We start from the raw sequence: 27979 nt of genomic DNA, 5'->3' as shown, positions 1-27979 counted from the left end.
GCCGACTCGGCTTGATCAGCCGCCGACACGCGCCTCCGCTCCAGTCCTGCGCCTGAGCGAGTGCACTCGAGCCTGCACCGACGTGATGGTCACCACGCCGTCCTCTCCGCCGCGCCCGGCGACGCGCCGCGTGCCCCCGGGCTTCGTCTTCGAAGACGACTCGGCCCCGCTCACGCCGGCAGTGCTCCCTTCGAACCACTTCCTCGCGCAGCGCCCCGTCACTCCGCCGCGCCCGGAGGAGAGCACCGCCGTACAGGAGGGCAACTGGACCGACCGCGCCCGCCCCGACACTTCGTCGCTCGCCGCGGCCGACTTTGACGTCTCGGTCGTCTCCGGGTTCATGCCGCCCGAGGAGCCCGTGCAGACTCTGCGCGGAGCTGGGCTTGGCTGGGACGCGCTCGAGGACGCGCTCGAGGCCGTGCAGCGCGAGGCCGAGCTGATCCCTGGCGGAGGGGTTGGCAAGCTGAGCGAGCAGTGGAGGGCGAGCGTGCGCGCAGTACGTCGTGCACTCACCGTTGATGAAAGAACACATCGCTGACTGATGCACCTTCAGATCCCGCGTGCTTCGCTCGAGCCGCTCACGACACTTCCGCTCCTCCGCCGCGCGCACACCCTCCTTGCCCACCTCACGCACTTCTACATGCACTCGACTTTCCCGTCGCAGACCACGGTCCCGGCTACCCTCGCGGTTCCGCTCGTGGCCGTCAGCGACCGCCTCGGTCTCCCGCCCATCCTCACCTACGCCGACACGGTGCTGTGGGTGTGGAAGTTGACGAACCCGTCACTCGGCCTGCGCGCCGACAACGTCGAGATTACGACGACCTTCACCTCGACGGGTTCCGAGCGCGCCTTCTTCCTCCTGTCGCTCTTCTGCGAGCTGCACGGCCCGTCCATCCTCCGCCTCATGTCCGCGACTCTCGACGAGGCCTTCTTCGCGGACGCCACGGCCCTCTCGCGCATCGCTTCGTACCTCGGCTCGATCTCGCTCCTTATCAACGAGCTGACGGACCTCATGTCCGGCGCGACAAAGGGCGCCTTCGGCCCTGCCGGCCGCGAGCGCATTGTACCCGAGGCGTTCTTCTGGGAGATCCGGCCATGGTTCAACGGCGGTCGGTGGACGTACGAGGGCGTCGGACCGAATGGGGAAGACAAGGTTATGGAGTGGGGCGGGCCGTCGGCGGGACAGTCGAGCCTCGTGCATGCGCTCGACCTGTTCCTCGGTGTCGACCACATGCCGCGCCCGGCCCGTTCAGGACACGACGCGGCGTCGGCGTCTGGTCAGGAGCAGCATGCGAAGAAGGACGGTCCCGCATTCCCCGATACCTTCCACGACCGCAACGATGCGGCGTCAGCCGCGGCGGCGCCGACGGTCGAGAAGGCCGCGTTACACAAGGCGCCGTCGGACGCGACATTCATGGCGCGCATGTCGCACTACATGCCGGGCCACCACCGCGCCTTCCTCCAGCACCTCGAGTCGCTGCACTCGCCCTCGCCCGCTGCGCCCACCGCGCCCGTCCTCCCCTCGCTTCGCAAGCTCGCCCAGCGGCACCCGGCCGAGCTCGGCGCGGCATACGACGACGCGATCGCGGCGATGAAGCGTTTCCGCGACTCGCACATGCGCCTCGCGACCGTCTTTATCGTGCAGCAGGCGCGGCGCGAGCCCGCACGCGACTCGGTTCACTGGCCCGAGTGGGAGGCGAAGCGTGTCGCCAAGGAGCGTGAGGAGGAGGCGCGCCGGGCGCGCGGCGAGGAGCGCGAGAAGGAGAAGATTATCGGGACGGGAGGGACCGACCTCGTGTCGTTCCTCAAGCGGTGCCGGGACCGCACGACCGAGGCGCTCCTCGGTCAGCAGTAGGAGAGTCAAGGGTGTTGAAGACGAGGGCTGGTCTCTCGCGTTTCCGTTCGTTTCGTTTCAGCAGTGCCCGCGCCGTTTCACCGAGCAGTTCCCCCTACGTTTTGTATCGTTGTCCTGATTATGCATCGCCGCCCCTTTTGGTTCTACTCCAGCTGTGCGAGAGAGCTTTTGCTTGTCGAGCAGCTCGATCTGACCCGCTCTAAATGTGGGTAGGTAGCCCGCCTCGACCGCATGGCCTGCCTTTGCACCGCCCGTTGCTTTCCGTCCTCCTTCCCCCGCTCGCTGCTCCCGCTCGTCCGCCTGTCTCTCGTGCAGACACATACAGGCAACGCTCAGCTAGCAGTTGCGCAAGCACCGGACTCTCCAGGGACCAGCACCCAGCTAGCCAACTTCGTCTGTGGACTGGTTTCCGAAGCTTCGACGACAGTCGCCTTCCCTCGAGCCGGCGACGAGACGTACACGCTCCCTCAAAACAATCCCAACATGTCCACCGAGCCTGCGCCCATCCAGCCGGTCGTACTCCCCTATCCCGCCCTCCTCGCGAACGACTCCTCTCTCCCTTCTCTCGTTCAGCGCGGCTTCGACTCGTCGCCTGACGCCCTCGGACTCGTCATCGTCTCCGACCTGCCACCCGAATTCCCGCAGCTGCGCAAACGGCTCTTGCTCCTCTCGAACGCATTCGCGAGCCTGCCTGAGGACGTGAGGGAGAGATATGCGCATGCCCAGAGGTACGTCTGGCCAATGCAACTCAACGCGAGACTCAGAGCTGACGGGTGATCGTGCCTGGTTCGTCAGCAACTACGCCTTCGGCTGGAGTCACGGCAAGGAGGTCATGAACGGCAAGCCCGACACGCTCAAGGGGAGCTACTACAACAACCCGAAGCAGGATGTCACGCCTGGGTTGCACGAGGGTGATGAGCCGGTGGCCAACATCTGGCCAAAGGAGAAGGGCGTCGAGGGGTACGAGGGTGCGTTGCTGGCCCTTCCCAGATGTCCGAATCCTGGCCCCTGATACGCCCACTCACGCGGACACCTTCCACAGAGGCGTTCAAGGAGCTGTGTCAACTCATGGTGAGGGTCGGCGAGCTCGTTGGCGCAGCCTGCGACCAATTCGTGGGCAAGACTGCGTCGTCAAAGTCGGTCGAGCAGCTTGTGCGGGAGAGCCGAGCCTCGAAAGCCCGGCTGCTGCACTACGTGCGTTCTTCTTCAGCTGTGCAACCCCCCTCTGCCGCGATTGACGCGTCCTGCAACTGCGGCATCCAGTTCCCTCGAGATGATGCCGCGTTTTCCCTCCCGCCGTCGTCCTCCGTCATTGACGAGCCTCTCGACACGTCGGCCGTCGATGACTCGTGGTGCGGTACCCACATCGACCATTCGCTCCTGACGGTGCTCTGCCCGTCGCTCTACCTCTTCCACCCAGCGCCAACCGGGACTTCCTCCTCTCCGCTCGACCCGCTCGTCATTCCCGCACCGAGCCGCTCAACCGGACTCGTCATCAAGACGCGCGGCGGGCGCGTCGTGCAGGCCTCGATCCCGGAGGACTGCGTCGCGATCCAGACGGGCGAGACGGTCGAGCTCCTCACGTCGAACCGCCTGTCGGCCACGCCGCACTTTGTCAACGCGACGGCAGCACTGCTTGGCAGTCGAGCGCTTCGGGCGGTTGAGCAGAAGAAGGAGGAGGACTCGGAAGGGTGGGGACGTGTCGAGAGCGGCAAGGTCAGCCGCGAAACGCTCGCCGTCTTCCTCCAGGTACGGTCGATTCGTTCTTCACGAGGTGGCCGTTGTGCCTGCACACGAGCGCTTGCTTGCTCTGAGCCTGGTCCCGCTCACGGCTTGCTCTCACCCTGCAGCCCAACCACGACGAGGTTGTCTCGGCTGACGGCGAGACATTCGGCGACTTTACGGCCCGCGTATTCAAGCGACACTACTCAGAAGCCAAGTAGACTGCGCCGAGTGCACCTGCAGCATCATCGCACCCCTTCTGGCTCACTTGAGCGCTTTGCCACTGAGAGCAGAGCAGGGGGAAGCAGCGCTCTTCCTCGTCCACAGTGTGAGTGACCCTGGGGTGAAAAGAGTGCTGGTAAAGCCCTCAGAAGGACGGCGCGAGTCCTGGCGAGACTGGCGATCGTCGGTGGCCGTGTCTCCCCCGCGAAATGTCGAGGAACGCTTCGCGCGTTCGCACGACGAGGAGAAGCGGGCGGGCGCTCGCTCCATCGCACGCTGCACTGCTCTCCCAGAACTGATCGAGCGCTGCTTGAACAGTCTGCACTCGTCCATGGCCTCGTACCCGCGCCCTTACGACGGCGGCGTGGGTCCGCCGGGCTCATCAGCACTCGTCCCGCCCGCCGTGGCACGCGTGCGCGGCGACAGCCAGTGGGAGCCGCGCGGCAAGGGCAGGGCCCGCACAGAGTCACCTGCGAGCAGCTCGGCCCCCTCCCAGTCTTCGCTGGCGGTGAGTGCACTCGATCTTCCTCGAGACTCGATCCCGGTACGCTCGCCTCTCCGGCTCCTCGACATCGCCGCGAGGAATCGCTTGCGTGCGACAGACGTTGACGCTGATCTTCTCGCAGAGTGCACAAGCAGTCGCCCCGGCGTCTTCGTCGACACGGGCATCGCCATCGCCCGGTCCCGCTCCGGCCGCTACCACCACCGTCTCGTCTACCACTCGCCGCCTCGGAGCTCTCGGGATCCCGCTCTCTGGCTCAGACGACGAAGAAGATCTCGACTTCAGCGGATCGACACGCCGCTCGACCAACTCGCTCGACGGCAACCCCCCTGCATCCCCTCATGTCCCCTTCCTCGAACCGCCAGAAGCGACCTACTCGCGCGGCGGGAGTACTCGGTCGGGCCCGAGCACCCGCAGTGGAGAGACCGATGGACCAGCTTTCGTGTCGGAGCAGAGCTTCAGGGACATTGTGGGTCGCGCCTCGATGATTATGGCCTGACGCGCCGTGCTGACGATCCTTTCCGCAGGTCGACGACCTCACTCTGCAGAGTGCGCTCCGCTGTCCCCGTGCATCGACTGTCCGTTGCTGACTCTGTCCCCTGCAGATCAACGGCTAAAAGCCCGCTTGAAGCGCTTTGAATCTGCGCGGGTGCCGACCAACCTTCGCAACGAGCGGCTCTTCGAGGTCCGCTTCTTCGATGGCTTGCCCAAGTGAGTTGCTCTTTCGGTCAAGCGGTGTCGCAATCACTGAGTATGTTTCTGCAGGCAAAGCCGTCGCGAGATCGAGGGCTTCCTGACCGACTTCGTCCAGACGATCTCCAACACGGCATCTTCGGGCGACCTCGCCAGTTCGTCGTCTCGGCGCCATGTCACTGGCCAGTCCAGCAATCAGGACAAGACAGAGTCGACGTCGTCGCTCGGTGCGACGTTGCGCTCACTACGCAGCTCAGAGCGCGATGCCCTGGCAACGATGCAGTCGGGCACGGCGGCCGCCGGGCCGGCAACTCGCTCTGCAAGCGGCTCAGGCAGCGGATCGGGGAGCGGCAAGAGGGTCAAGTCGCGCTCGCGACCAAAGGAGCCGGCCCTCCCGCCGCTGATAGAACCGCTCGGCGCGAGCAGCACCCCTGTCCCACCAGATCCCCCCGCCCTCCTGCGTCGCCCTACCGATGTCTTCCCGCCCGAACGCGATGTCCTCGCTGCCCCGTCCTTCTCGGGCATCGAGCCGCGCTCCGTCATGGGTACCGGCAGCGGCATGCGCATTTCGGACCCGACGTCGAAAAAGCGCAAGCGCTCGCCGAACTCGCCCGAAGCGGCGACGAGTCCGGAGCGGCCTGCTCGCGTGCGGCGCACAGCAAGTCACGATAGCTCGGTCACGAGCGGGTCGGGCACAGACGACCCGGAGCGCCTCGAGCACCTCATTGTCGATATGCTTGAGCGCCTCTTTCTCGAGTCGCTGCCTTCCGACGCACCCGATGGCGCACTCGCATTGTCGTCGAATTCGCTTCGCAGCGAGCCGCACCCCCTTCCGCCTCAGTCCTCCACCAACACGCAGTACCTGCGCGCGATGCTCGATGCCGACGAGACGCAGTCGCACGGCGGGTGGCTGTACCTCAACCTCGTGTCGACCATGGCCGCTCTTCATCGGCTCAACGTCAGCATCGCTACGGTGCGACACGCCTTGCGCACGAAGAGCAAACTCATCGAGGTGAGCGACGAGGGCAACAAGATCCGCTGGAAGGGCCCGCGGACGCGCCCTGTCAAGCGTCCGAGCGACGCAGCGCAGGCTGCGTTCGGCGGCATGGGCGACATGGAGGACAACAGCATCGAAGCGACTCGCATGGAGGGCGTCGAGCAGGCCCAGCGCGAGCGCGACGCCGACCGTCGCCGCGAGGCCGGGCGCTCGTCTGCGTCGAGCTCGACGAGCGAGGGCGAGCCCGAGTCGATGTTTGACGAGCGCCCCGGCAACTCGGTGGGCCTGGCCAACGGGAGCGGCACCGGAGCGCAGCCGTCCAAGGACTCGACCGCGCCGACGTCGCAGTACCCGTCGGCAGGGTCCGGATCGGGCCCGTCGAAGAACGGCTCGAGCTCGCAGGGCGACAAGCGCCTGTTCAGCGGGCGTGAGCAGGTCGATGCGGCGCAGCCGGCCGCAGCATCTGCGATGCCTCGCACCGCAGCACCGCACACGAGCAGCGCGCTGCGGTACCCGCTCGAGGAGGCCGAGCCCCTCGCAGATCCTGCCGCAGGCGATGTGGGAGGCGAAGGCGACAGCGTGGGCGTGCTGGGTGGCCTGGCTCCCGCTGCAACCGCCCCGCGTCGCCTCCTGTACACGCCTCTGTTCGCTCGCCGCGGCGACTCGGCGTCCGAGCCCGAGAGCACGTCCGAAGACGGCTCGGTCGCATCGCAGGAGGCCGTCGGCGAGGGTGTCGCAGTCAAGCGGCGCAAGGACTATGACGGCGGCGTCGTCTTCTTCGCCAACCCGCTCTTCTACTCGGACCTTGCGGGTGATGCGGGCGCCCGCCTGCAGATCCGCAAGGATCTCGAAGAGGCGCCGACGTCTCCCCACGAAGTTCTCGGCGAGACGTCGTCTGTCGGCGCAGACTGGCTCAGCCAGAGCCTGCCGGTGAGCGGGAGTGGTGAGGCAACGTCGCGCACGCGGTCCAGCGCGGCATCGCACAGCGACAGCGGCGCGACCGCGTCGGAGTCGGCCCACAGCGGGAGCGACGTTCGTATGCCGGAGGTCGACGTGTCCGCCTCGGCGCCGGTTCCGCTACCGGCCATAGACGTAGCGCTCGGCTGGGATGGTATCGAGGACGTTTCGGTCGCCCCGTCGTATCCGCCTCCTCCAGCCGCCAACGAGTACGATGCTTTCATCTCAGTACCATACCCGAATCTTCAGCTTTCCGGCACGAGCGATGTCACCGCCGCCGACCACTTTACCACGCACGTCAAGCACCTGCATCCTTCGCTTCCTTCCTCCCTCGACCTCGCCAGCCTCCCCAAACGCATCCGCCCCTCATTCGCATCCTGTCTCCCCGCACCGCTCTCCTCGCACCCGCAATCTCCCGCCGTCGTTCAGGCTCGATGCCTCGCCACGCACACCCTGCACCACCACCCGTCCGTCTGCGTCCGCTTCCCGCGCCTCCGCCTGCGCATGTCGTCCCACGCGTCCGACTCGGACTCGGACGACGACGCGTCGCGCAAGGCTGCCGGGAGCAGCTCGCCCACCTCGTCGCAGCTGCGGCGCCTGCCAAACTTTGGCGGCAGCGTCAGCGGCGCCGACTACCTCATGTCGCTTTCGCTCCCGCTCAACCACTGGGCGCCGGATGCAAAGCGGCACACGAGTAGCGACGAGCGCGCGAGCGACGCGCGCAGGACGGGCACGGGCACGAGCCACTCGCTCATCACGATGGATTGAATGTCCTCTCCTCTCTTTTTTTGGGTTGACTCTCTTTCGTCCGCATTCTGCAGTCATCGGTTGTACCCGCTTTCGAGACACACTTCGCATCTTTCGCTTGTTGTGTACCCAGTCGTTAGCAGCGCAGCTCGCATTCGCCCTCTCTTCGTGGAACGCACGCGAGCGAGGTTTCTAGCGATATTTCAGGATGTCGGGCCATTCACACGTGTTGAGCACAAGTCAGGGAAGACGAAAGGGAGAGAAGATAGTTTACTGCGCCGCCTTGGGCAGATCAGGAGCATGGCTGAGGACGGCGAGACGGACGAATCGCTTGCCAAGAAGATGGGGTGCACCTTGGAGGCGACCAAGGCGCGCCGGAGGCAGCCGGCGAGGGAGGATAAGGCGCGCGAGGGCAAGGCTTAGGTCAAGTAGGCTTGCAAACACATTAAGCGCTCTCGTCTCAACGCGGAGTGGCCGGATCAGCTGTCCAGGACGAGGAGCACGGAGAGTAGAAGGACCAACAAACAATGACCAACAAAACAATGACATGAACATAGAGCCTGAGGATCAGCTACTGCGCCGCCTTGACTGCCGCTGCCGCCGCGTCGTCCAGGTTGTCGTAGGAATAGATCTTCATCTTGGACTCCTCGATCAGGTGTTTCGCCTCGGCCTCCTTGGTGCCCTGGAGGCGAACAATGACCGGAATCTCCATTTCGAGTTCCTTGGCGGCGAGAATGATGCCCTCGGCGATCACGTCACAGCGCATGCTGTGAGAGGGGCAAAAGTCGGGTCAGTGACCTTGTGGGAGCGCCCTTAGACGCTTAGGAAGGGAGGAAGGTACTTACATCCCTCCGAAGATATTGACCCAGATCGATTTGACGGCGCCGTCGGCGAGGAGGAGCTCGAACGCCTTCTTGACGGCCTGGGCGGTCGCGCCGCCGCCGACGTCGAGGAAGTTGGCGGGGGAGCCACCGTGGAGGTTGAGGACGTCCATGGTGGCCATGGCGAGACCGGCGCCGTTGACGAGGCAGCCGACCGAGCCGTCGAGCTTGATAAAGTTGAGGCCGTACTTGGCGGCCTCGACCTCGGACGGCGCCTCCTGCGTCACGTCGCGGAGCTTGAAGACGCTCTCCTGGCGGAACTCGGCGTTCTCGTCAAAGCCGAGCTTGGCGTCCATGCACAGGACGTCGCCGCCCTCGACCTCGGCGAGCGGGTTGATCTCGATCTGCGTCGCGTCCTTCTCCTTGAAGAGCTTGTACAGCTTGATAAAGATGTCGGCGGCCTTGTCCTGCGATTCGGGCTTGAAGCCGAGCTTCTGCGCGATAGAGGTCGCGAGCTCCTTCGAGAGGCCCTCCTCGAACGGAATCGGGGTGGTGACGATGGCCGACGGATCGTCGCGCGCGACGTCCTCGATGCTGCGCGGACTTTCGTATCAGTACGAGATACGCGACCGACCGCCAGAGACTACGCACTTCATGCCACCCTGGCGCGACGCAACGAGAGCGGGGCCGCCAAGGCCACGGTCGTTCAGGATCGCAACGTAGTACTCGTGGGTCGGGTTCCTTCGCTCCGCAAGCATGATCTGCGCGACACTGCAATCAGTACGGGCGCGCGAGTCGCGGGGAGAAGAACACGCACGGCGTTGCAGATGCGGCCGGCCGCACCCGTCTGCTTGGTGATGAGCTTGTGGCCGATCATCTGCTCCGCGAACTTGCCCGCCTGCTCCGGCCTGTGTTTCGAGTAGCCTCAGAGACCGGGAAGCGCAGATGCAAGGAAGGTGCGCACGAGTCGACCATCTGGACACCGCCCTGGAGCCCGTTGGGCCCGTCAAAGTGGCCCTTGCCACGACCGCCCGCAAGCACCTGCGCCTTGATGACGAGCTTGTCGGCACCTGGTCGGGAACACACGAGTCAGCAGGGGGGCTCTGCAGGCGAGGCGAGAGCGGGGAGAGCGCACCGAAGTTCTGCGCGACCTCCTTTGCCTCGGCGGCCGAGAACGCAGCCTTGGATTTGGGCGTGGGCACGCCGTACTGTTGCGCAGGAAGCACGCGGATCAGTCAGCCTGCACGCAGCGAGCGAGCGAGAGCAGCACGTTGCAGCACGGCGCTCTCGACGAGACGCAAGGTTGCGAGGGCGCGGGCTCACCTCGTTGAGGAGGTTCATCGAGAGGTACTCGTGGATCGAGAGGTTGCGGCGCTGGCCCTGGACGGCAGCGCCCGCAGGCTGTGCGCGTGCAAGGCCGGGACAGCGTCAGCGGTGCGCGGGTTCGGAGAGGGCCGGCTGGGCCCAGCGGCGGGCGCAGGCGCGCAGGGTGCGGGCGCGGCGGGGGGCGCGCACCTTGAAGGCCCGGGCACGCGTGGCAGTGCGCAGGCTGGACGAAAACATGGCGCGGGAGAGACAGCGACGGGGAGCGACCAAGCCGACCGCGAGCGAGCGAGTGAGCCGGATCCACTCATTCCCGGCGCGCGCATTCAACGACTACGCTGCAATACAACGCAGCCAATACACCCACAGCGCAATACAACCTCGCTCACGCGCGCCTCGAGCCTTCTTCTCCTTCTTCTCTCAAACAAGGCGGACCGGCGACGCTTCACCCTGCTCGACTGCCACGAGCAGGGCGGCATCCCTTTGCTTGCACGCTCGGGGGCCTCGCGCTCTCGTCCACACGCAACCCGCACGACCGTCCGCCAGAACCGAACCACAACACGGCCTCTTTTGAGTTTGCTCCCCCGACGACACTCCCCACCAGGGGCGCAAAATTGTAGAGGACCGACACGCTTGCACAGGGACTGTCACGAGGTATTAGAGGAGACGGCAGGCGTATAGGGAGGAGGGCATGAAGAGGAGTGCGGCAGACGAGCCAGAGGCGTTGGTGCTACGCAAGCCGCAGGCGGGTCAGGAGCTGCAAGGGATCCGTTACAGCTACGTGTGCACGCGCAGACGTCCGAGCAGGCTAGCGAGGCGAAGCGTTGAGCAGCGAGTCTATCCGGCTGCACGAAGAAACGCCTGCCAGCCTTCGAATCGTTCTCCGACCAAGAGGTCCCCAGCTCTCGAGGACGACCGGAAGTCGAGTGCAAGGTGCCTTTGCAGCGACCGCCTCGTGTCGACGGCGCTCCTACGCCCTCCCTACCGCCTACCCTGCATCGTGCCCCTCCTCGCCCGTCCCTCTGCTCTACGCAGCCTTGTTCGGCCGCTGCACCGTCTTGCGCCTCCTCCCTCCCACCTTGCCCACACCCTCGACGCCCCTCCCCTGCGGCTTCGGGCCCCGCCCCGAAGCCGCATTCGCCGAGTCCTCGCCGCCGCTCGTCGCCTCCTCGCCGCTCGTCGCGCCGCCCGCACTGTCCTCGGCCACCGCAGCGTGCGACTTCTTGCCCGACGCCTTGCGCTGCGGCTTGGCGCCGCCGGACGACACAGACGGAGAGGCGGCGCGGGGGGTCGAGCGCGGCGCGAGACCGAGGCGCGGGAGGACGACGCGCGGGAGCCACGTGTCGCGCAGGACGGGCTTGACGGCGAGGGCCTCGGAAATGAGCGACTCTGCGGTGCGGACGGAGCAAATAATCGTCAGCATCCCAGTTTCGTGCGGGCACGGAGGTGAAGCGCAGGAAGCGCGAGTGGAGTCAAAAGCAAACTGCGAACGCACCCTTGCGGTTCTCGACGACGTAGACGTTTTCGCCCTCGACCGTAAGCTCGAGCGTGCTGCCCGGCGCGAGCGGCTTGCCACCGTTGATGCCGGGCATGCCGAGCGGGTCGCCGTGCTCGGACGTCTTGGTCTTCATCTTGCGCTTGCCCGAGAGCGGCTTCTTGCCCGCGCCCCACGCCGCGTCGAGCGCTTGCTGGCGGAACCTGCGGGTGCGGAGCGGAGTGTGAGCGAGTTTCACGCGCGCCGAGGAGCTGAAAGGGTGGGGCAAGTGACGCACGCCGTAATGCGCATCTTCGAAACGCGGTAGCTCAGGTAGAGGAACACGTAGTGGATGAAGCACGAGAAAATGACGAGGCCCGTCAGGACGCTGCCGAGACCAGGGCGGAATCGCGAGTAGTAGTCTGTCGACGGCAACGGGCAATCAGCTTAAGGTTATGACTGCTAGCTCGACGCATGATCTGCTCAGCAACGTACAGCCGGTTCCTGCGGTCGTAAAGATGCAGTCAGTACATGCTCTGTAGACAGCGACAGCAGACGGGAGAAAAGCGACGGACCTCGCCACTTTGGCACGCCGTTGTCGTGGAAGAAGTCGTAGCTGGCGAGGTACGAAATGAGCAGACCGAAGTGAGCCTTGAGTGGAGAGCAGCGCACCGCTTGCGCTTTTCGTCATCGCGGAGGATGTTGGAGATTACGCCCAGGCGGGCAAAGCGGTCGGCAATCTTCTTGTCGTCCGGGTTCTTGTCCGGGCTGCGAGCGAGCGAGCGGTCAGAGACACGGCAGAGTGAGAGACGGGCGTGCGGGTGGACGGACTGGAGCTCGAGGGAGCGCTTGCGGTATGCGCGACTGATCTCCTGCTGGGTTGCCGACTTTGTCGTGTTGAGGAAGGTGTCTGCGGGTGATGGCGAGTCAGCTGTGTCTCGGGAGGAGTAGCCGCAGCAGGGAAGAGCCGCACAGAAGGTGGTGCCCTTGCCCTCTGCAGTCTCGAGCGCCGAGACGAGGTCGAACAGCTCGCTGGAAGGGCGACACGGCGACGAGGTCAGCGGGTGCTTTGCTGCAGCGTGTCTAGAGAGTGAACGCACTGGTCCTCGTTGGTCCACCCGAGCACGCTGCGGTGGGCGGGGAGATCGAGGTGAGCGGATGCACGCGACGAGGTGGACGAGGGAGCGAGCGGGCAGCGCACGGCGTCGAGAGGACGGCGAGGGCTGCTGCGCCTGCGAGGACGGGAGTCAGGCGCATCTCTGCTCGGCTGCACGTGCTCGCTCAGGCTGCACGACGGAGAGGGCCCGCGGTCAACCCGGACTACGCCGCGAGCATCTCTTCAGCTCTCCCTCGACCCGCGCTCACCTGCTCAGCAAGGAACGCAGCCAGACAGGCGTGCTCTTTCTAGGCTCTCTCGTCAGCCCCGGACCCGCCCCGCTTGCCGCTCTGCTGCTGGGCCTCGTCGTCGCCGACCCCCACCTCCACCTCGCCGTCGCTGTCCCCTCTTGCGCGTGCACATCGCCATGCTCACCCAGGCAGACGGTGCGTCCATCCTTGCAGGAAGCGAGGTGCCCGCCGTCACTCCGGAGAAACTAGTCGGTCCAGTCGCAGTTGCTGACCTTCTCGCCCTCTCCCCCTCCCCCTCTCTCGGTCTCGGTGATTGCGCTACTCGCAGTGCTCCGCCTCCTCTCCAAGCCCGAGCCCATTCCCCAGGTCGTCGTCTTCTCCATCCTCCACGCCTACGTCTTCAGCAAGTCGCGCCGCGGCAACCTCCCCTCCGAGACGCTCGCAAAGGTCCTCTCGATCCAGCGCAAGCTCCAGCTCAAGACGGGCCGCGCCCTCCCCGCCGGCGGGCCCGTCGCCTCGGCCTTTGACGCCATGAAGTCGCAGCTCCTGCGCGTAAACCGCCTCTGGGTCTCGCAGGGCGCCCAGGCGTTTGGCCCGCTCGGCGCCGTCGGCGCGACCGCGGGGCACGTCGACGCCAAGTGGGCGTGGGTGCGCGCGACCGACGGCGCCATCAAAGAGTTCCCCGACGAGAACGGCGCCGCCATGCGCTGGTACGGCGCCGAGATGGACGCCGGCCGCGTCGTCGGGCCCGAGTACCTCGGCTCGGCCGACCCGCTCGCAGACCTGGCGCGGTACTCGGGCGGCGGCGGCGCGCCCGACCCGAACGCGCCGCCGAGCTACGACGCGCCGCCCGACGACGACGTTGTGCAGGCGCTCAACGAGCGCCGGCGCGAGGAGGAGACGGGCGAGGAGACCGAGGGGCGCGGCGCGGCGTGGCGCGACTCGGTCGACGAGGGCATCGAGCGCGACAGGCGCATGTCGGACTCGCCCGCGCCGAGGGGCAGCATCGACGAGGGCGCGGCGCACCTCGCACGGTTGCGGCGGCTCAAGGAGGAGAAGGAGGCGCAGGAGGCAGCACGGGAGCAGCAGAACGGTCAGACGTCGACCTGAATACGTCTCGCGCTACGGGTCCGGCGCCTGGGGCTCGTCAGCCGTGCGCCTCGTACACCTGCTCCCACTGTGGCCTCTCTCTCGCACCTCTCTCTCTCATCCGTCACCTGTTGTCATAATTATCGCCCCCGCTTGCATTATGAGCCGCAGACATTGGCAAGGCTAGGTGTAGTCTGGTTCGGCGAGAGGCAGTGAGTGCGAGGACGCCGATCGGCCGGTTGCACGTGCCAGCCAACACCTTCGTGCGAGAACGAGCTCTTGCTTCTTCGACAAGCCGCCCGCTTCCTCTCGAGCAAGCCAGCGCACCTCGTGAGCTCGCTGTGCACATTTCGAGCAGCAGCAGGAGTGCCAGACTGACCCGCAGCCCTTTCCTTCCGCCTCACCGACTACTTCATCGCCTCGACTCTCTTCACCCGCTGAGCTCGCCCTAGCCCTCGCCTCTTCCCGCCTGCGAATTTGCCCAGAGCCCTCGTGTGTCTCCCATCATGCCCGCCTCCCGTTCCGGCCCTCCACTGACCCGCTCCGAGCCCGCTCCGCCCGCGTCATCAGCCCGAAGCAAGCGATGGACGACCCCCAGACCGACGTCCGCCGCGTCGTGAGCGAGCTGTGCGAGCCCCAGGACGCCGCAGAGATGGTCGCCGCCGTCGAAAAGTACTTCACCGAGGACGCCGTGTGCGTCTCTGTGCGCGTCGCCTCGAGCGGATGCAGGCTGGTGCGGCGTGGCTGACTTGCGATTCCGCGGACTCTGGTCTGACTGTACAGCTTTGTCTACCCACTGCTCAACTCGCCCAAGAGCGTCGGTCGCGAGGGCGTCAAGGCGGCGTACAAGATGCTCCGCGGTCCGTCGTCTCTCCCCCTTCTCGTCGTTCTGGCCTTCCGCTGATCCTCCGCCTCTCCCGCTGCGCAGTCCTCAGCTACGGCCAGCGCTTCGACTTCCACGCCGTCGGCTTTGACCGCATCACGGTGCACAAGGGCGTCGAGCGCATGAAGGGCTTCCTCGACCTCACCGAGCACCTAAAGCTCTCGTTCATCCCGCTCCCGGAAAGGCTCAACCCGGTGCGTCATACCTGACGAAGTCTTCCACCGATGTGGCAGCCAGCATCTAGGGCGCCGCAGCGGCAGCAGGTTGGCTGACGGCAAGGACGCGCTACAGACGTTCCACATCCGCTTCCTCAGCCGCATCGACTTTGTCAAGGGCCCGGACGACAAGTGGTACATCGAGAAGCAGGAGGATAACATTCCGTCCGATTTTGGCTCGACAGGGTGCGTCCCGGTCGCTATCCCTTTCGGAGGTGACCCTCAGGTTACCTCGCGCTGAGTTCGCTAAACTTAACCGCGCGCAACAGGCTCCACCTCCTCCCGTACGACGTGCAGATTTCCAACGCCATCAAAGTGCGCTCCCTCTTGCCGCCTCTTCCCCTCTCGCGGGCTACGATTTCGCCAGCGGAGGCGGAATTTCGCTTGCTTCGATGAAATGCGCTCACGTTGCTCTTCTGCACCTGCCCTGCAGTACATCACGGGCATGGGCACTTTCCTCCTCGGCAGCACGCTCAACAAGTACAAGCTCCTCTGAAGCGGCTTCGCGCTCGAAGTCCCATCGTTCGGCTCGACAGGCCCAACCCTCCCTGGCGTCCACTTCGCTTTCCCGCCTTCCCGCTTTGCGCTACACACCTCGCTCTCCCCCTTTCTCGTGAATATTCTACCCGCAGTCCGCCTCTGTCTGTTTCCCGCTTTGCCTTCCGTACAGCCGTACCCGCGCCTCAGCCGTGCCTCAGTCCCTTTGTTGTAAGCAGTTCTCGCATCACCTTGGGTTCTCCACTTGCTTGCGTCACTCGCGCGAGAGACGGCGGCGAGAGGTGTGAAAGCATGCGTGCGGCGTTGTTACAGAACAGGATGGACAACAGGAACGCTGATGACGGAGGTCACCGCTGGCGGATGACGACTGCGAGCGGGCAGGCTGTCAGCAGAGTAGTGGCGGGGGACTCGAATATGCAGAACGCACTGTTGTTGTCGCGCTGCCACTGTGCGAAGGATGATTCCTGCGGAAGAAGCATGAGGTGAGCCTCGCCATCCCTGATTGCTAGGTGGAGGACACGCCGGCAGCACGCACCTTGGTCTTGTACTGCGTCGTGAGCGTCTCGAGCACGCCCTTGAGCTGCTCAAACTGCGTCTCGAGCTGCGGCAGCACGTCCTGCACCGTCCGCTCGACGAGGACGCCCCCGACGAGCCGGAAGCACTTGCGGTCCGGCGCGGTCGAGTACGCGTCCCGCAGCGTCTCGAGCACGAGCCTGCGCGCGCGGCCGGTCAGCAGGGGGGCCGCCGGGAACAGGGAGGGAGAGGTGGGGCGTACGAGTGCTCCTCCGCTTCGCCCTCCAGCTCGGTGACCTTCTGCAGATCGGTCCGTGTGCGCCGAGTTAGCGTACGATCCACAGCTGGCGCAGGTCCAGGGACGCACGCTGACGAGTGCTTGCAGCTCGTTCTGCCGCACGCGGAGCTGCTGCGCGAGCTCTGCGAGGCGGAACCGAGTCCAGTTAGCTCGCGCCTGGGTGAAAGGTGCAGATGGAGCGCACCCTGCTCTGTCGGTGCTTTTGACGCCATGCTGCTGGGGGGAGCGAGAGGAACGCGTTGTCTTGAGGGGAACCGATGAAGATAACATGGCAGATCTACTCTCTCGCACAGCGTGCTACGGTATGCAAGATGGACAATCAACGGCCTGTGAGAAGGCTACAAGGCGAGGGCGATCAGGAAAAGAAGTTCATGCTCTGTTGCAGGCGCGGACGAAATCGCCTACCACCACCTTGCCCTCCCTCGCGCCTTTCCAGCATACTTGGTCCCTGCTCGAACACATCCGTCGACCTCACTCTTCGCGCAATGTAGCCCGGACAGCTTGAAGATTGAAGGAGACAGAGCGGCGTGGCTCATCTTGTCCGATGATGGTGGCAAGTGTTGCCTAGGGGTGCGCTGTAGCGCCGTGAGCAGGATTCGCGGCGTCAGGAGGTAGAGCGGCAGTACCGTAGGGAGGCGCCGAATGCGGATCATCGGCCACTGCGTTTGATAGAAGGTGTCGAGACCGGAAGCGCAGGGCACGCCAATCGTCAGACCAGGCCGGTCAACACGAACCGGTTCTCTGCCCGCGCAGCCGTAAGCATTGCAGTGAACAGCGGTGATCGAGGAGTCGTGCGTTCGGCAGAGCCCCGAATAGCAGGCGAGATCAAGCCAAGCCGCCCCTCGCGAAATAAGAAAGCAGTGTCAGGTCGCCATGCACGCGTCTTGAGCCGTAGCTCGGCCCCGAGAACTCCTCGAAGCCGTCGCGACTACTGTGGTGGCCAGAAGAGCGCGGCAGGAAACAGCAGGGCCAGCCTACAGTGCGGAAGGTGGGCAGTTGCCATGCGATCAGTGGGAGCTCGTCAGTCGCTCCGCGCAGCCCGTGCAGGCGCAGCCGGGGCAGAGCGAGGAGGCTTTGGCCCCGTATAGTCAAAGAAGCTTGACCGGCCTGGCGAAGTGAGCGAGCGCGTAGGGGTCGCGGCGACGTCTCGCAAGTGCGCGTAGGACTCGCGACGAAAGAGTGCAGAACCACAAGGAGCGACTGACGAGCGGAAATCCCATCCAGATGCATGGCGGGCAAGATACCAGCGTGGGAGAACTTGGCACGGACGATTGGCTGGAGTCCGACGGCGCCACAGCTCGTGCGGCGCGGTGGAACGGGGCAGACCAGCAAATACAGGGCAGCACAGTAGATCAGGAGAACCAGAAACCCAGCAGGAGGTGCGGACGATGCAGGCGATGGGATTGGGCGACGGCGAGACCGTGTCCTCTCGTCGCCCGGCTCGCCGCCCCTCGCCTCGCCTCGCCCGCATCGTCGCCTCCACGCGAGCACAGAGCAGCCGAGCGCAGAGATGCAGAGCCAGCTCGCACGCACCGCCCTCCGCGCCGCCGCCCAGCGCCCCGCCGCCCTCGCGGTCGCGCGCCCCTTCTCCTCGTCGGCCGCCGCGCTCCTCGCCACTCCGCAGACCGGGCCGACCGATCTGGGCCGCGCACCGAGGCACGCAGACACGGTCCGCAAGGCGCGCCACCAGTACGAGGTCAACTCGCCCGCGCAGCAGTACGGCGCACCGGGCACGCCCTCGGCCCTCGACAAGGCCGCGAGTCTCTTCTTCTTCACTGAGATCGTGCGAGGTGAGCTTGCTGCTTTCTGGCGTGTTCTTCGAGTTGAGCAAAGCTGACGAGCTCGACTTCGACAGGCATGACGGTCGTGCTTGAGCAGGTGAGTGCATCGAACTGGCGGGGGAGGATACCTGACGACTGCTTGCTGACCCTGTCTGGCCTGCTGCGCTTGTCGTGCCTAGTTCTTCCGGTGAGCTGCCGTTCGACGGACGTGGACGGTACGAGCAATACTGAACGAGCACTTACCCTCATGCAGCCCGCCCTACACCATCATGTACCCGTTCGGTGCGTTCTCTGTCTTTCTCGACTCTCGCAATGCACTGTGTACTGACTGCTCATGCACGCTCGCAGAGAAGGGCCCGGTTTCGTCGCGCTTCCGTGGCGAGCACGCCCTCCGCCGCTACGCCTCGGGTGAGGAGCGGTGCATTGGTGCGTCTGGTCCTCTGCCTGCTTTCACAACACCCACTGACACACCTTGTCAACAGCCTGCAAGCTCTGCGAAGCCATTTGCCCGGCCCAGGCCATCACGATTGAGTCGGAGGCGCGCGAGGACGGCGCAAGGCGGACGACGCGGTACGACATCGACATGACCAAGTGCATCTACTGCGGCGTGCGTCTTCTCTCCTTCGCGCTTCTTTATAGCGCGTCGTCTGCGAGGCATGTCAAGCTCGCGCTCGGAACAAGACTACTGACCCCCTGTCCTCCAACCACAGTACTGCCAGGAGGCGTGCCCGGTTGACGCCATTGTCGAGTGTGAGTACCTTTCCCCCTCTTGTCGTCTATGACGTGCTCACGACGCTCTTTCGCAGCGCACAACACGGAGTACTCGACCGAGACGCGCGAGGAGCTCCTGTACAACAAGGAGAAGCTGCTCGGTACGATCCATCCTCCATCTTTTAGCGTATTCCTCAGCTGACCTCGTTGCTCCCTTTCAGCGAACGGTGACCGCATGGAGGCAGAGCTGGCGGCGGCGCTGCAGTCGGAGCACCGTGAGTTCCGCTTGCCTTCCAACATCGAGCGGCAATTGCTGATCTTCTCCTTGTCTCCTCCTCGCAGCGTACCGGTAAACCAGGTGGCACGCAGACACTTCGACGCGCTTGCGTCGCGCATCGTGGCGTGCAGATAAGGGGGAGGCAGGCGAGGTGGTAGACTGGCTCAGGCCCTTGTTCGCGCGAGGTTGCAACGTACTCGCTCCTGTACACACTGCACTGCCGTTGCTGTCGCGAGCAGAATGTAGCACATCGCAGGAAGCCCGGTATCAGCCGAGCGCATGTCGCCGTCCGAATGTTATCGGTACTCTGCTCATCGCAACTCTGCTCGTCCTCTTGCTGTTACGGTCCACATCACGAGCGAGCTCCTCCGTTCCGAATCCTGAGCTTGTCGAAGCCCAATCGACTCTTCCGCATGCGCTCTGACTGCCCCAGCCCCTCTCCCGCACTCTCATCGCTCCTGCTCATTTCTTTCGCATCGAAGCGCCCGACATTCCGCACGAGATGCGGCTGGCTGGCGCGGCCATCAGCTGGTACAAGGCGCATTTCACTTCGACGTCCTGTGCCTGCGATACTGCCTCTGCGGCGCACGCAGTCTTACTATGGATGTCCCGTTCGTGTCAAGTTCGCAGAGGTCCCGCGAAGCGAGGAACGGTCAGATGAGGCTTGACGGCTACAGAATTGTCTTCTCGGCTATTTCTGACTGTTGGCAGTGCTATCCAAGCCGCCCTGTGTCGCTTGACCTCTTCCTGAGTCTCGTGCCTCTGTCTCCCGCTCGACGAGCGGTACGGTGTCGTGACCTGAGCTAGGCCATCGTGCCACATGCACAAGCTCACGCATTGAAGCACGGCAAGGGTTGATCCCCGTTGTGGCCGCTCGATCAGGCCGAGGGCGACCTGCTTGTTGTTAACGCGGTTGGCGCAGCGGATAAGGACGGGACCGGTGTGCTCGTGATCCACGACTGAACTTCGATTTCGAGCGTGTGCAACTTGCGCGCTGGGAGGCTGCTCTGTCACGCCCGCCGGTCGAGGCGTGAATCTGCACACGCCGTGTTCTCTTGACCGTCCTTCTGCTCTCAGGCGCATGCTTCCAATGTTCAGGCGCAATTTCTGACAGACGCATTTGGCGAACCGACCGTCATGGACTCGCAGACACGGTCCGCAAGGCGCGGCACCAGTACGAGGTCAACTCGCCCGTGCAGCAGTACGGCGCAGCGGGCACGCCCTCGGCCCTCGACAAGGCCGCGAATCTCTTCTTCTTCACCGAGATCGTGCGAGGTGAGCTTGCGGCTCTCGGCCCTGCTCTTGGAGTTCAACGAAGCTGACCTGCTCGACTTCGACAGGCATGACGGTCGTGCTCGAGCAGGTGAGTGCATCGAATCGGCGGGGGAGGACACCTTGCGACTGCTTACTGACCTTGTCTGGACTGCTGACCCTGTCAGGCATAGTTCTTCCGGTGAGCTGCGTTCGATGCACGCGGACGGTACGAGCAACACTGACCTGGCACTTCCCTCATGCAGCCCGCCCTACAGCATCCTGTACCTGTTCGGCGCGTATGCTGCCTGTCCCTATACCTGCAGAGCATCGTGTGCTGACTGTCCACGCACGCTCGCAGACGTGGCCCGGTTTCTTCGCGCTTGTGCCCGCCTTCTCGAGCAACAGCTGCGCGTTCCTGCTCTTCGCCTCGAGCGTTTCGGTCTGCGTCAAGCGGGTAGCACGTGTACAATTCATGGCGCGTGATGGGCGCCCGGTAGTGGGTGCTGGGAGCGGCGGATGAGCGGAACGCGGTGGACTGGCTTCGGCCGTCGTTCGCTCGAGGTTGCAACGCATTCACTATTGTACACACCCAAATGCTATTGATCGAGGACCGTGCAATACACTTTACCCGGTTCGGTACTTGGGAGATGTCACCGTCTCAATGTCATCGCGACGCCGTTCTCCCTTCGCTCACACACTTTGCACGACCGGCGAGCTTCACTCGCCCAAAGCCGAGCTTGTCGAAGCCTCGTGGACTGTCTCGCACAAGCTTCGAATCTCCCGGCCCCGCTCTCCGCCCTTGCCCCTCCTCATCTTCGCCGCCTCGAACCGCTCGCAATGCCCAAGGGAGGCGGCCGCCACGCCATCAGCCAGTCCAAGGAGGACTTTGGCCCTGAGAATCTGCACGTGCATTACTGCCTGTGCGGCGACTTCATCCTCGTCGTCGACGCACCGCTCGCGCAGCTCCCGCGGCGCCCGTTCGACGGGTCGTACTGCCTTGTGAATCGCTCCGGCCCGGCGTACCGCACGTACAAGCTCAACGTGTCGGAGCACGGCAAGGACTTGCCCCCGCCGCGGCCGCTCGACAAGGCAGAGGGCGACTCGCTCGTCGTGAATGCGTTTGGCGCGGCGGGCAAGGAGGGGAACGGCGTGCTGGTGAATCACGACGGGGGATTCGAGTTCCAGCGTGCGTCCTCCTCCGCTCACCAATGCGGTCGCTCCCTACCAGCCGCCCGTCGGGTCTGGAATGCTAGGCTCTCACGGCTCTCTCGCTGTGTGACGCTGCGTCCATTTCCACACAGCAGCTGACGGGTCAATCGCGCACACAGGACGATTCTTTTGCCCGCGGTGTCAGCTGCAGGTGGGCTACGAGACGAAACCAGGCGAGGGGCAGCGAGGCGACGTGACTTTCATCCTTGCCGGTGCGCTTGGCTTCTCGTGTGCCCCGTGACCTTGCTTCTGACGAATGCATCGACCTCCGAACCCGCAGGCGCACTGTCAAGCGTGCAGAACCAGGTGCCGGCAGACGCATTCGGCGAGCCTACCGTAACAGAACCGGCGTCAGCAGCTGTGGATGCGGCAGAGCGTGTAGTAGCAGCAGCATGAGGAGCAATGAGGCTTGAACGTGTCCCTATACAGCTTCCCTAGCCCGTCACGCCTCGTCTATCTGTTGACGACGCCAGCGGGGAGGGAGTCAGAGGAGAGGAAGCTTCTCTTGCCCGCTAGAGCATTTGCGCAACTGCCAGTCGTGTACAGAGGATTTCGTAGCGCCTACACACGCTCTCGCAGGCTGTCGCACCGGAGATGAGTGCGATGTCAACTTGACCTCATTCACAGTTTCGCTGGTTTCGCTCGTCTCGGTCGCGCCATGTCCGCTCGCCGCACGCCGCCGCCAGGCGCGGGCCCGTCCAATTTGCAGCTCACGCCTGAGCAGGTCCGCAAGTTCGAAAAAAACCGCCTGCGCGGTGCGCTCCGCCACCTCGTCTTGGTCGTTGTCATCGCTCCGAGCTGACAACGCTTCGTCTGCCTGCGCAGCCAAAGCCAAGCTGCAGGAGCGCGAGCGTGTGCAACGGCAGAACAGCGGTGCAGAGCGCCCCAACGCGCTCGGCAAACGCCCACTGCAGGTCCTCCCCGCCGACTCGACCTCACCGACCGCACCGAACGCGCGCTACGCCGCGACTGCGACCTCGGCGGGCACGCGTAGCGCTTCAAATGCGCTCCAGGCGGCCCTCTCGGGCCCGTCTCGCGGCCAGCCCGTAAAGCACTTTGCCGGTGCCGATGGACCAGGCGGGGGAGCCGACACGGCGCCCCTCCCGAGCATGATCGGGCAGTATGTCGAGTACGACCTGTCGACGCTCAAGAACTCGCGCGGCGGGTTCTTGCTCGAGGGCGAGGAGGACGACCCGCGCAGGCTCAAGGAGAGGCAGATGCAGGAGGAACTCAAGCGCATGCGGCTCGAGAATGCGCGCAAGCAGGGACAGCTGCGGCAGGCGAGTGCGTCGTTGCTCTCAGTCTCTGCCTGTCCAGGTCTCTGCGTGCTGCAACCGTGTCGGCTGACGCCTGTTCTCCCACAGCCATGTCGCTCGACCCGACCGAGAACCCCAAGTGCGTGCACTGCGGCACCCTCGACCTCGACGATCAGCTGCGCACCGTCTTTGGCGTCATGTGTTGCACCAACTGCAAGAAGGAGCGGCCCGAGATGTACTCGCTCCTGACCAAGACCGAGTGCAAAGAGGACTACCTTCTGACCGAGCGTGAGTCTGGTGCAGTCCTCCGCTTGAGCGCTGTGTTCTGGCCCAGCCTTGCTGATCATATGTCTGCACACCACTCACAGCCGAGCTGCGCGATACGGAGCTCATGCCGCACCTCCTGCGCCCGAACCCGCACCGCCCGACCTACAGCAACATGATGCTCTTCCTGCGGTGCCAGGTCGAGGAGTTTGCGTTCTCGGACAAGAAATGGGGGTCGGCCGAGGCGCTCGACGCCGAGTTCGAGCGGCGCGAGGCCGAGAAGAAGGACAAGAAGAGCAAGAAGTTTGCGAAAAAGCTGCAGGAGCTGCGCAAGAAGACCAAGACCAACGTGTGGCACCGGCGGCAGGACGCCGAGCATCACCACGAGTTTGAGGACGCCACGGGCGCGCGGGGCGAGACGGTGCAGCGGTGTCGCGAGTGTGGGTTCGAGACGGAGACGGAGACGTTCTGACGAGGGCGCAGTGCTTCCCTGCCTCGCCCTCGCACGCCTTGTGGTACTCGCTTGTGTTGTTGCCGAACATATTCGTGCTCGTTTCAACTGCTTGCCCCGAGACGAGAGCAAGGCTACTCCGCTCCTTCCGCTCCCGGTGCGGCCTGCCCCTTCTTCTTCGGCTTGTCCTCGACGAGGCTGATCTGCTTGTCGGTGATGTTGCCGCCAAACACTGCCACGAGCTTCTTGTCCTCCTGGTCCAGCAGCATCTCCTCGACCTGCGGAAAATTTGGAGAGTGAGCTGAGCGCTTGCTTTGAGACCCTCTTCGCCCGCAGCAGCAGTCGAAGCAGAACCGCAAGCAGCGATCAACTCACATCGACGCTCACGTCGCCCTGGATAAGGATCTCCTCGTCGCCCTGCGCCGTCTTGGACACGGTCGCGCCCGCGCCAAACTTGTTGGCAAAGAGCTTGGCGGCCTTTTTCAGGTCGATGTTGAAGTGGTGCAAGCCGTGCACCGACGTGACGTACTTCTTCTTGTTGCGCTCTATGCGCTTAACGACAATCTTGGCCGCCTGTTTTACGCGTACGGGCGCACAAGGCGAAAGCAGGGTGTCAGCGAAGTCCTACAACTGGACCCGTCGTCGCCGGCAAGCGACTGCTAGCATGCGACACGACAGGGCTGCAGGTCGACAATCGCGCCGACACATAGGACGCACCGCAATCTTGGCCTTTTCCTTCTCGGCCTTCTGCTCCTCCTTCTTCTCGCGCTTGGCCAGGTCCTTGTCGAGCGCCTCGCGCTGCTCGACCGTCAAGTTGGCGAGCTTTTCCTCGAGCGCACCTGTGCGGATCAGTCGTCAGTCGCAGGCTCGTACGTGGACAGCGCCAGAGGGCAAGCGGGCAGGGGAAGAGGGGGCGCACTCTCCGAGTAGTACTTGGCGTGCAGCGTTGGGTGGTTCTCCTTGAGCCAAGTCTCGCACCTGGAGCATTCGAACCGTCATCTCGAGCTGAAAGACGAGGCTGAAGCAGGAGTAGGAACGCACTTGGCCTTCTTCGAGTTGAACTCGCAGTACTCGGGCGGGTAGGAGCACACTGTGGTCCGACGGCTCAGCTCACCTACGCCCGTATGCAGCCCGAACGCGCGCAGCTGGAGGGAAGAGCCGACGCACCCTGGCAGTAGATGACAGTCTTGGGCACGGCGGGACCGCTGCTGGTCGATGCGACGGGTGCTTCGGCGCTCATTCTGGGATATTGAAGCACTTTAGGAGTGCTAGCAAGCGGGCAAGCCGAAAGGGTGGATGCGACGGAGGGCAGAGAGCTGAGCCGAAGCGATGAGGACGAGGTCATGCTATGAATGGCGTCCTCCGCTTTGAGAAGTATTGACGGCGTTTACTACCGCTCTCACTTGCGCCACAGGCTGGTGCGGTAATGGACGCGTTCATTATGCTTGCACCGCACATGTCTTCCTGCCAGTCCAGGGTCTACCTGTACCGCCAGGACAGCAGCTCAGGACCCCTCGCCTGCATCAGAATGCGCAGAGAGCGCAATTAGGAGCGGCTCGATGCGCGAGTTTCCATTCATCCGTGAAAGACAGGGCGGAGAAGGACCGGATTGGCGGATTGGCGAGGGAGGGGGCAGAACGCTCGCGGCTACGTGTGATTTGCACAAGGCGAGGTTGGGTATCGCAGGATGCTGGGGGGTATGTCGAAGGAGGAAGAATGGTATCGATACATGGCGGGATGGCGCGAATGAAGGAGAAAGAGGAGGTGGCCGGTGGCCATCAACCGAAGAGGAGCTCGTAGATGATGACGACGATGTTGATGGGGATGAGCGGGACTGCGTGCGAGCCGTAGTGAGCAGGTTGCTGGAAGGCGCTGAACAGGAACCGGTACGCACTGCGCATCAGGGTTCGCACGGCGTCGACGAGCTGAACGGCGCGCATCTTGATGCTGACGTCGCCTCCTCCGGGCGGTCCCATGCTCCCCTGGGGCATGCCATAGTTGTCGAAGCCCTGATTGTACCCGCCACCCTGGTTGAACGACTGCTGTTGCTGCTGCTGGTGGAAATGCGAGGTGGTCAAGCCGAGTGGGGCGAGGAAGCGTTCCTTGTTGAGGACGGCGACGGCGTTGATCATGAAGAGGACGAAGTAGGCGACAGATCCGAGCCCGAAGAAACCGGCCATGGCTACAGGCGGACGGGGGAAGGGCGTGCACAGGTGTCGAGGTGTCGAGGCGAAGGTCAGCGAGTTCGCCTCAAGAGGCGCGTAGGTTGCGTGGTGAGCTGGACGACCACCTGTACACCTTGTACGCACAGCAGCTCGCCCGTTCTGGGCGCATGCACTGCTGTTGCACGTCCTCCAGGTCTTCGTCGACGGCTGCACACGAAGCGGGTCCGTTGCGCCTTGCCCGAGCCGCCCAGCTCAAGAGAAGAGTGATCTAGCTCACCGAGAGCTGATTAGCTAGTCTGTGTGGATCACGGGCGAGGTTGAGCCCAGTCGCGGATGACGAGGGAGCGAAAGGGGGACAGAGCCGACCAGACAAGTTCCCGCTCAGCTTGTCGGGGTGACCGATTCGAGCCTAGACATTTATTCTGAGTTGAAACTCGCTCAAGATGGGGCACCGCCCTGCTAGTCTGCGCCTCGACCCGTTCGCGGGTCGACCGTTGCAGGTCGCCGTCTGTCGACAATCCGCGCTTGCTTCCATCGGCTCGAGTCCAGCCAGGAGCAGCTGGGCAGGCTATCAGGGCACTAGCTATGCCGTCCGGCAGCGCCGATCTGCCCCTCGACGGGCTGTTCGCGGTCTCTCGCCTTCCGCCGTCCATCAACCTGTGGATCCTCGCTCGCCTCTTCCTCGCGGCGACCGCAATCAGTACGTGCGCGCTTCCATCGCATAGTAGAGACCTCTTCGCGTCTACCCACGATGCTGGTGGGACCGCCCTGCGAGGGACATCGCTCGATCCGGTTTCACGGGCATCTGACGAGCGGACAATTGTGCTCGGGGCTAAGGGTCGTGTGAGGTCTGTGCGACGAGCTCGACGGCACCTTGCACTGTGCAACCGACGCTCGAGACGCGCGCTGACCCGCTCTCGCCCCCCTGCAGCCGTAGCCGTCTTCCTCCTCGCCCGCCTCATCTTCCTCTCGCGCCCGAAGCGCGCCCTCACTCTCACTGAGCTCAACACGCGCCTCAACCGTCACGAGAATGGCGGCACGGGCGTCGCAGTCCGCAAGTGGCGCAAGCTGCTCCTCCCGCCCCCAAAGTATGGCGACGAGGACGAGCTGGCGAAGGGCGAGTCGGATGGCGAGAGCGACCTGTGGAGGATCGCGTCCAAACCTGTCCCGCACGGCTTGCGCGGATGCCTGAAGCAGGTCGCTGCATTGGCGGGTGAGGCAGCGGGACCTGCTCGTCCAGAGAAGGAGGAGAAGGTCACGACGGAAACGGCCTTGTCGCCGCCGGTCGTCAGGCCCGTCAAGCATGTGCGCGTCGTCGAGCCTTCGCGGGACGAGCTCGAGACGATGCGGGCAGTCTGGGCGTCTCCAGACATGCAGGGCGCCGACGGGTTAGGCGGGATCGGCGGGTTCAGGAGGACGCGCGACTTCTACTCGAAGAGCCAGGGCGGGACAGCCGTCATCAAGCGGCCGGGCACATCCGAGTCGTCAAAGGCGGCTGCACCGGGGAAGCCCATACCGGCGACCAGGGCGGACGAGTCGGAGGAAGACTCGAGCGATCCACCCGCATCCACTCGACCTGCTCGGCGTGCCCCTCGCTTTGCCGCCTCTCCCGCCATCGCTCGCACTGCCTCCCTCTCGCCCACCCCGTCTTCCCGCAGCCGTCGACCCACATCACCCTCTCCACTCAACCCCTCCGCTCGCTCCCCCTCTCCCGCTTTCATCGTCGGCGCCCGCTCCGCTGCCGGTGCCAAGTCTTCTCCCACTCGTCGCCGCGCGCTGAGTCCTACACACCAACCGCGCTCGCAGTCGCTCTCGCCCGCGCCAGGCTCAGACCGCGCCTCGGCCGTCCCGCGCTGGGTCAAGACCAAGTCGGGCCGGATAGCCTCGCCCGCTCCCGCGCGGCTGGCCGTCTCGCCCGACTCGGACAGCGATGCAAGCTCCGATGCCTTCTCCGACGAGGAAGGGGACGGGGATGTCTTTGAGGAGGCGAGCGAGGAAGACGTGCTGGCTCCAACGAGCGTGACCAGCTCGCTCGCTGGCATCGCGGCCGTCGCGGCTGCCATTCCGCCCTTCTCCTCGGACGCGTCCATCGCGATCGCGCCACCGTCCTCGTCGCCCGTGTCCGTTTTGTCGGGCGGCGAGTCGCCGCAAGACTCGCCCACTCCCGCTCACTCCGCCTCGACAAAACCCACGGTCATCGCAGCACGACCGCCCAAGCTTTCTATAACGCCCTCTTCTCCCGAAGTCAAGGTGGTCGCGCTCCCGCCGCTGCCCGTCTCTCCCGCAACGCCCACCTCGCCTGTTTCGCCAGCCTCCACGGGAGCATCTACCACGTCCAGCGAGGCGGAAACTCCCTCTCCGACCGTCGGCGCAGGCCGCCGACTCAGCCTGCGCGTCGAGCAGGCCCTGCGGGACAAGCAGGCCAAGAAGGAGAAGCGGCGCGGGGCCTGAGCCG

The 27979-nt window shown here is 64.6% G+C and overlaps 14 protein-coding genes across 14 annotated transcripts; 9 read left to right on the top strand and 5 right to left on the bottom strand.

Annotated features, from left to right (window-relative positions):
- Window positions 1-85: 85 nt before the first annotated feature.
- BNA2 (dioxygenase BNA2) lies at window positions 86-1855 on the top strand (the record flags this gene model as incomplete). Its single annotated transcript, XM_076647861.1, has 2 exons — window positions 86-496; window positions 554-1855. The coding sequence occupies 2 exons, from the start codon at window positions 86-88 to the stop codon at window positions 1853-1855; spliced, it is 1713 nt and encodes a 570-aa protein (XP_076506683.1).
- A 483-nt stretch (window positions 1856-2338) lies between these two features.
- JCM10292_002354 (uncharacterized protein) lies at window positions 2339-3798 on the top strand (the record flags this gene model as incomplete). Its single annotated transcript, XM_076647860.1, has 5 exons — window positions 2339-2583; window positions 2651-2823; window positions 2898-3049; window positions 3119-3604; window positions 3706-3798. 5 exons carry the CDS (start codon window positions 2339-2341, stop codon window positions 3796-3798), a joined length of 1149 nt encoding a protein of 382 aa, XP_076506682.1.
- Window positions 3799-4130: 332 nt separating this feature from the next.
- Window positions 4131-7716, top strand: JCM10292_002353 (uncharacterized protein; the record flags this gene model as incomplete). The annotated part of the gene is made up of 5 exons (XM_076647859.1): window positions 4131-4307; window positions 4426-4770; window positions 4829-4850; window positions 4907-5012; window positions 5067-7716. The coding sequence occupies 5 exons, from the start codon at window positions 4131-4133 to the stop codon at window positions 7714-7716; spliced, it is 3300 nt and encodes a 1099-aa protein (XP_076506681.1).
- Window positions 7717-8266: 550 nt separating this feature from the next.
- On the bottom strand, window positions 8267-10079 carry LSC2 (succinate--CoA ligase (GDP-forming) subunit beta; the record flags this gene model as incomplete). Its single annotated transcript, XM_076647858.1, has 8 exons — window positions 8267-8462; window positions 8541-9110; window positions 9168-9277; window positions 9334-9424; window positions 9481-9586; window positions 9652-9724; window positions 9840-9917; window positions 10032-10079. 8 exons carry the CDS (start codon window positions 10077-10079, stop codon window positions 8267-8269), a joined length of 1272 nt encoding a protein of 423 aa, XP_076506680.1.
- Window positions 10080-10866: 787 nt separating this feature from the next.
- Window positions 10867-12570, bottom strand: JCM10292_002351 (J domain-containing protein; the record flags this gene model as incomplete). The annotated part of the gene is made up of 10 exons (XM_076647857.1): window positions 10867-11228; window positions 11335-11537; window positions 11612-11735; window positions 11809-11817; window positions 11889-11929; window positions 11986-12081; window positions 12145-12223; window positions 12287-12345; window positions 12414-12440; window positions 12515-12570. The coding sequence occupies 10 exons, from the start codon at window positions 12568-12570 to the stop codon at window positions 10867-10869; spliced, it is 1056 nt and encodes a 351-aa protein (XP_076506679.1).
- A 266-nt stretch (window positions 12571-12836) lies between these two features.
- Window positions 12837-13770, top strand: JCM10292_002350 (uncharacterized protein; the record flags this gene model as incomplete). The annotated part of the gene is made up of 2 exons (XM_076647856.1): window positions 12837-12855; window positions 12989-13770. 2 exons carry the CDS (start codon window positions 12837-12839, stop codon window positions 13768-13770), a joined length of 801 nt encoding a protein of 266 aa, XP_076506678.1.
- Window positions 13771-14332: 562 nt separating this feature from the next.
- On the top strand, window positions 14333-15343 carry JCM10292_002349 (uncharacterized protein; the record flags this gene model as incomplete). The annotated part of the gene is made up of 6 exons (XM_076647855.1): window positions 14333-14442; window positions 14533-14609; window positions 14678-14826; window positions 14924-15033; window positions 15117-15162; window positions 15281-15343. The coding sequence occupies 6 exons, from the start codon at window positions 14333-14335 to the stop codon at window positions 15341-15343; spliced, it is 555 nt and encodes a 184-aa protein (XP_076506677.1).
- Window positions 15344-15692: 349 nt separating this feature from the next.
- On the bottom strand, window positions 15693-16368 carry GIM4 (tubulin-binding prefolding complex subunit GIM4; the record flags this gene model as incomplete). Its single annotated transcript, XM_076647854.1, has 6 exons — window positions 15693-15712; window positions 15773-15809; window positions 15881-16058; window positions 16121-16158; window positions 16226-16278; window positions 16341-16368. The coding sequence occupies 6 exons, from the start codon at window positions 16366-16368 to the stop codon at window positions 15693-15695; spliced, it is 354 nt and encodes a 117-aa protein (XP_076506676.1).
- Window positions 16369-17666: 1298 nt separating this feature from the next.
- Window positions 17667-20370, top strand: JCM10292_002347 (NuoI/complex I 23 kDa subunit family protein; the record flags this gene model as incomplete). The annotated part of the gene is made up of 12 exons (XM_076647853.1): window positions 17667-17946; window positions 18012-18034; window positions 18117-18124; window positions 18191-18219; window positions 18286-18363; window positions 18420-18544; window positions 18648-18687; window positions 18744-18809; window positions 18870-18923; window positions 20075-20200; window positions 20266-20288; window positions 20365-20370. The coding sequence occupies 12 exons, from the start codon at window positions 17667-17669 to the stop codon at window positions 20368-20370; spliced, it is 858 nt and encodes a 285-aa protein (XP_076506675.1).
- Window positions 20371-21016: 646 nt separating this feature from the next.
- On the top strand, window positions 21017-21784 carry JCM10292_002346 (uncharacterized protein; the record flags this gene model as incomplete). Its single annotated transcript, XM_076647852.1, has 3 exons — window positions 21017-21365; window positions 21508-21600; window positions 21669-21784. The coding sequence occupies 3 exons, from the start codon at window positions 21017-21019 to the stop codon at window positions 21782-21784; spliced, it is 558 nt and encodes a 185-aa protein (XP_076506674.1).
- A 262-nt stretch (window positions 21785-22046) lies between these two features.
- Window positions 22047-23380, top strand: RAD14 (DNA repair protein RAD14; the record flags this gene model as incomplete). Its single annotated transcript, XM_076647851.1, has 4 exons — window positions 22047-22143; window positions 22214-22672; window positions 22753-22932; window positions 23013-23380. 4 exons carry the CDS (start codon window positions 22047-22049, stop codon window positions 23378-23380), a joined length of 1104 nt encoding a protein of 367 aa, XP_076506673.1.
- A 113-nt stretch (window positions 23381-23493) lies between these two features.
- Window positions 23494-24599, bottom strand: TMA22 (Tma22p; the record flags this gene model as incomplete). Its single annotated transcript, XM_076647850.1, has 6 exons — window positions 23494-23637; window positions 23735-23932; window positions 24077-24198; window positions 24279-24337; window positions 24401-24449; window positions 24527-24599. 6 exons carry the CDS (start codon window positions 24597-24599, stop codon window positions 23494-23496), a joined length of 645 nt encoding a protein of 214 aa, XP_076506672.1.
- Window positions 24600-25137: 538 nt separating this feature from the next.
- YOS1 (Yos1p) lies at window positions 25138-25539 on the bottom strand (the record flags this gene model as incomplete). The annotated part of the gene is made up of 2 exons (XM_076647849.1): window positions 25138-25193; window positions 25254-25539. 2 exons carry the CDS (start codon window positions 25537-25539, stop codon window positions 25138-25140), a joined length of 342 nt encoding a protein of 113 aa, XP_076506671.1.
- A 570-nt stretch (window positions 25540-26109) lies between these two features.
- On the top strand, window positions 26110-27975 carry JCM10292_002342 (uncharacterized protein; the record flags this gene model as incomplete). Its single annotated transcript, XM_076647848.1, has 2 exons — window positions 26110-26224; window positions 26456-27975. 2 exons carry the CDS (start codon window positions 26110-26112, stop codon window positions 27973-27975), a joined length of 1635 nt encoding a protein of 544 aa, XP_076506670.1.
- Between the last annotated feature and the right edge of the window lie 4 nt (window positions 27976-27979).

Source organism: Rhodotorula paludigena (genome assembly GCF_050403205.1).
Source record: "Rhodotorula paludigena JCM10292 DNA, Rt_paludigena_JCM10292v1_ctg11, whole genome shotgun sequence".
NCBI lineage: Eukaryota > Fungi > Basidiomycota > Microbotryomycetes > Sporidiobolales > Sporidiobolaceae > Rhodotorula > Rhodotorula paludigena.
The sequence above is the reverse complement of the archived record's forward strand: the minus strand, read 5'-3'. Positions and strand labels throughout refer to the sequence as shown.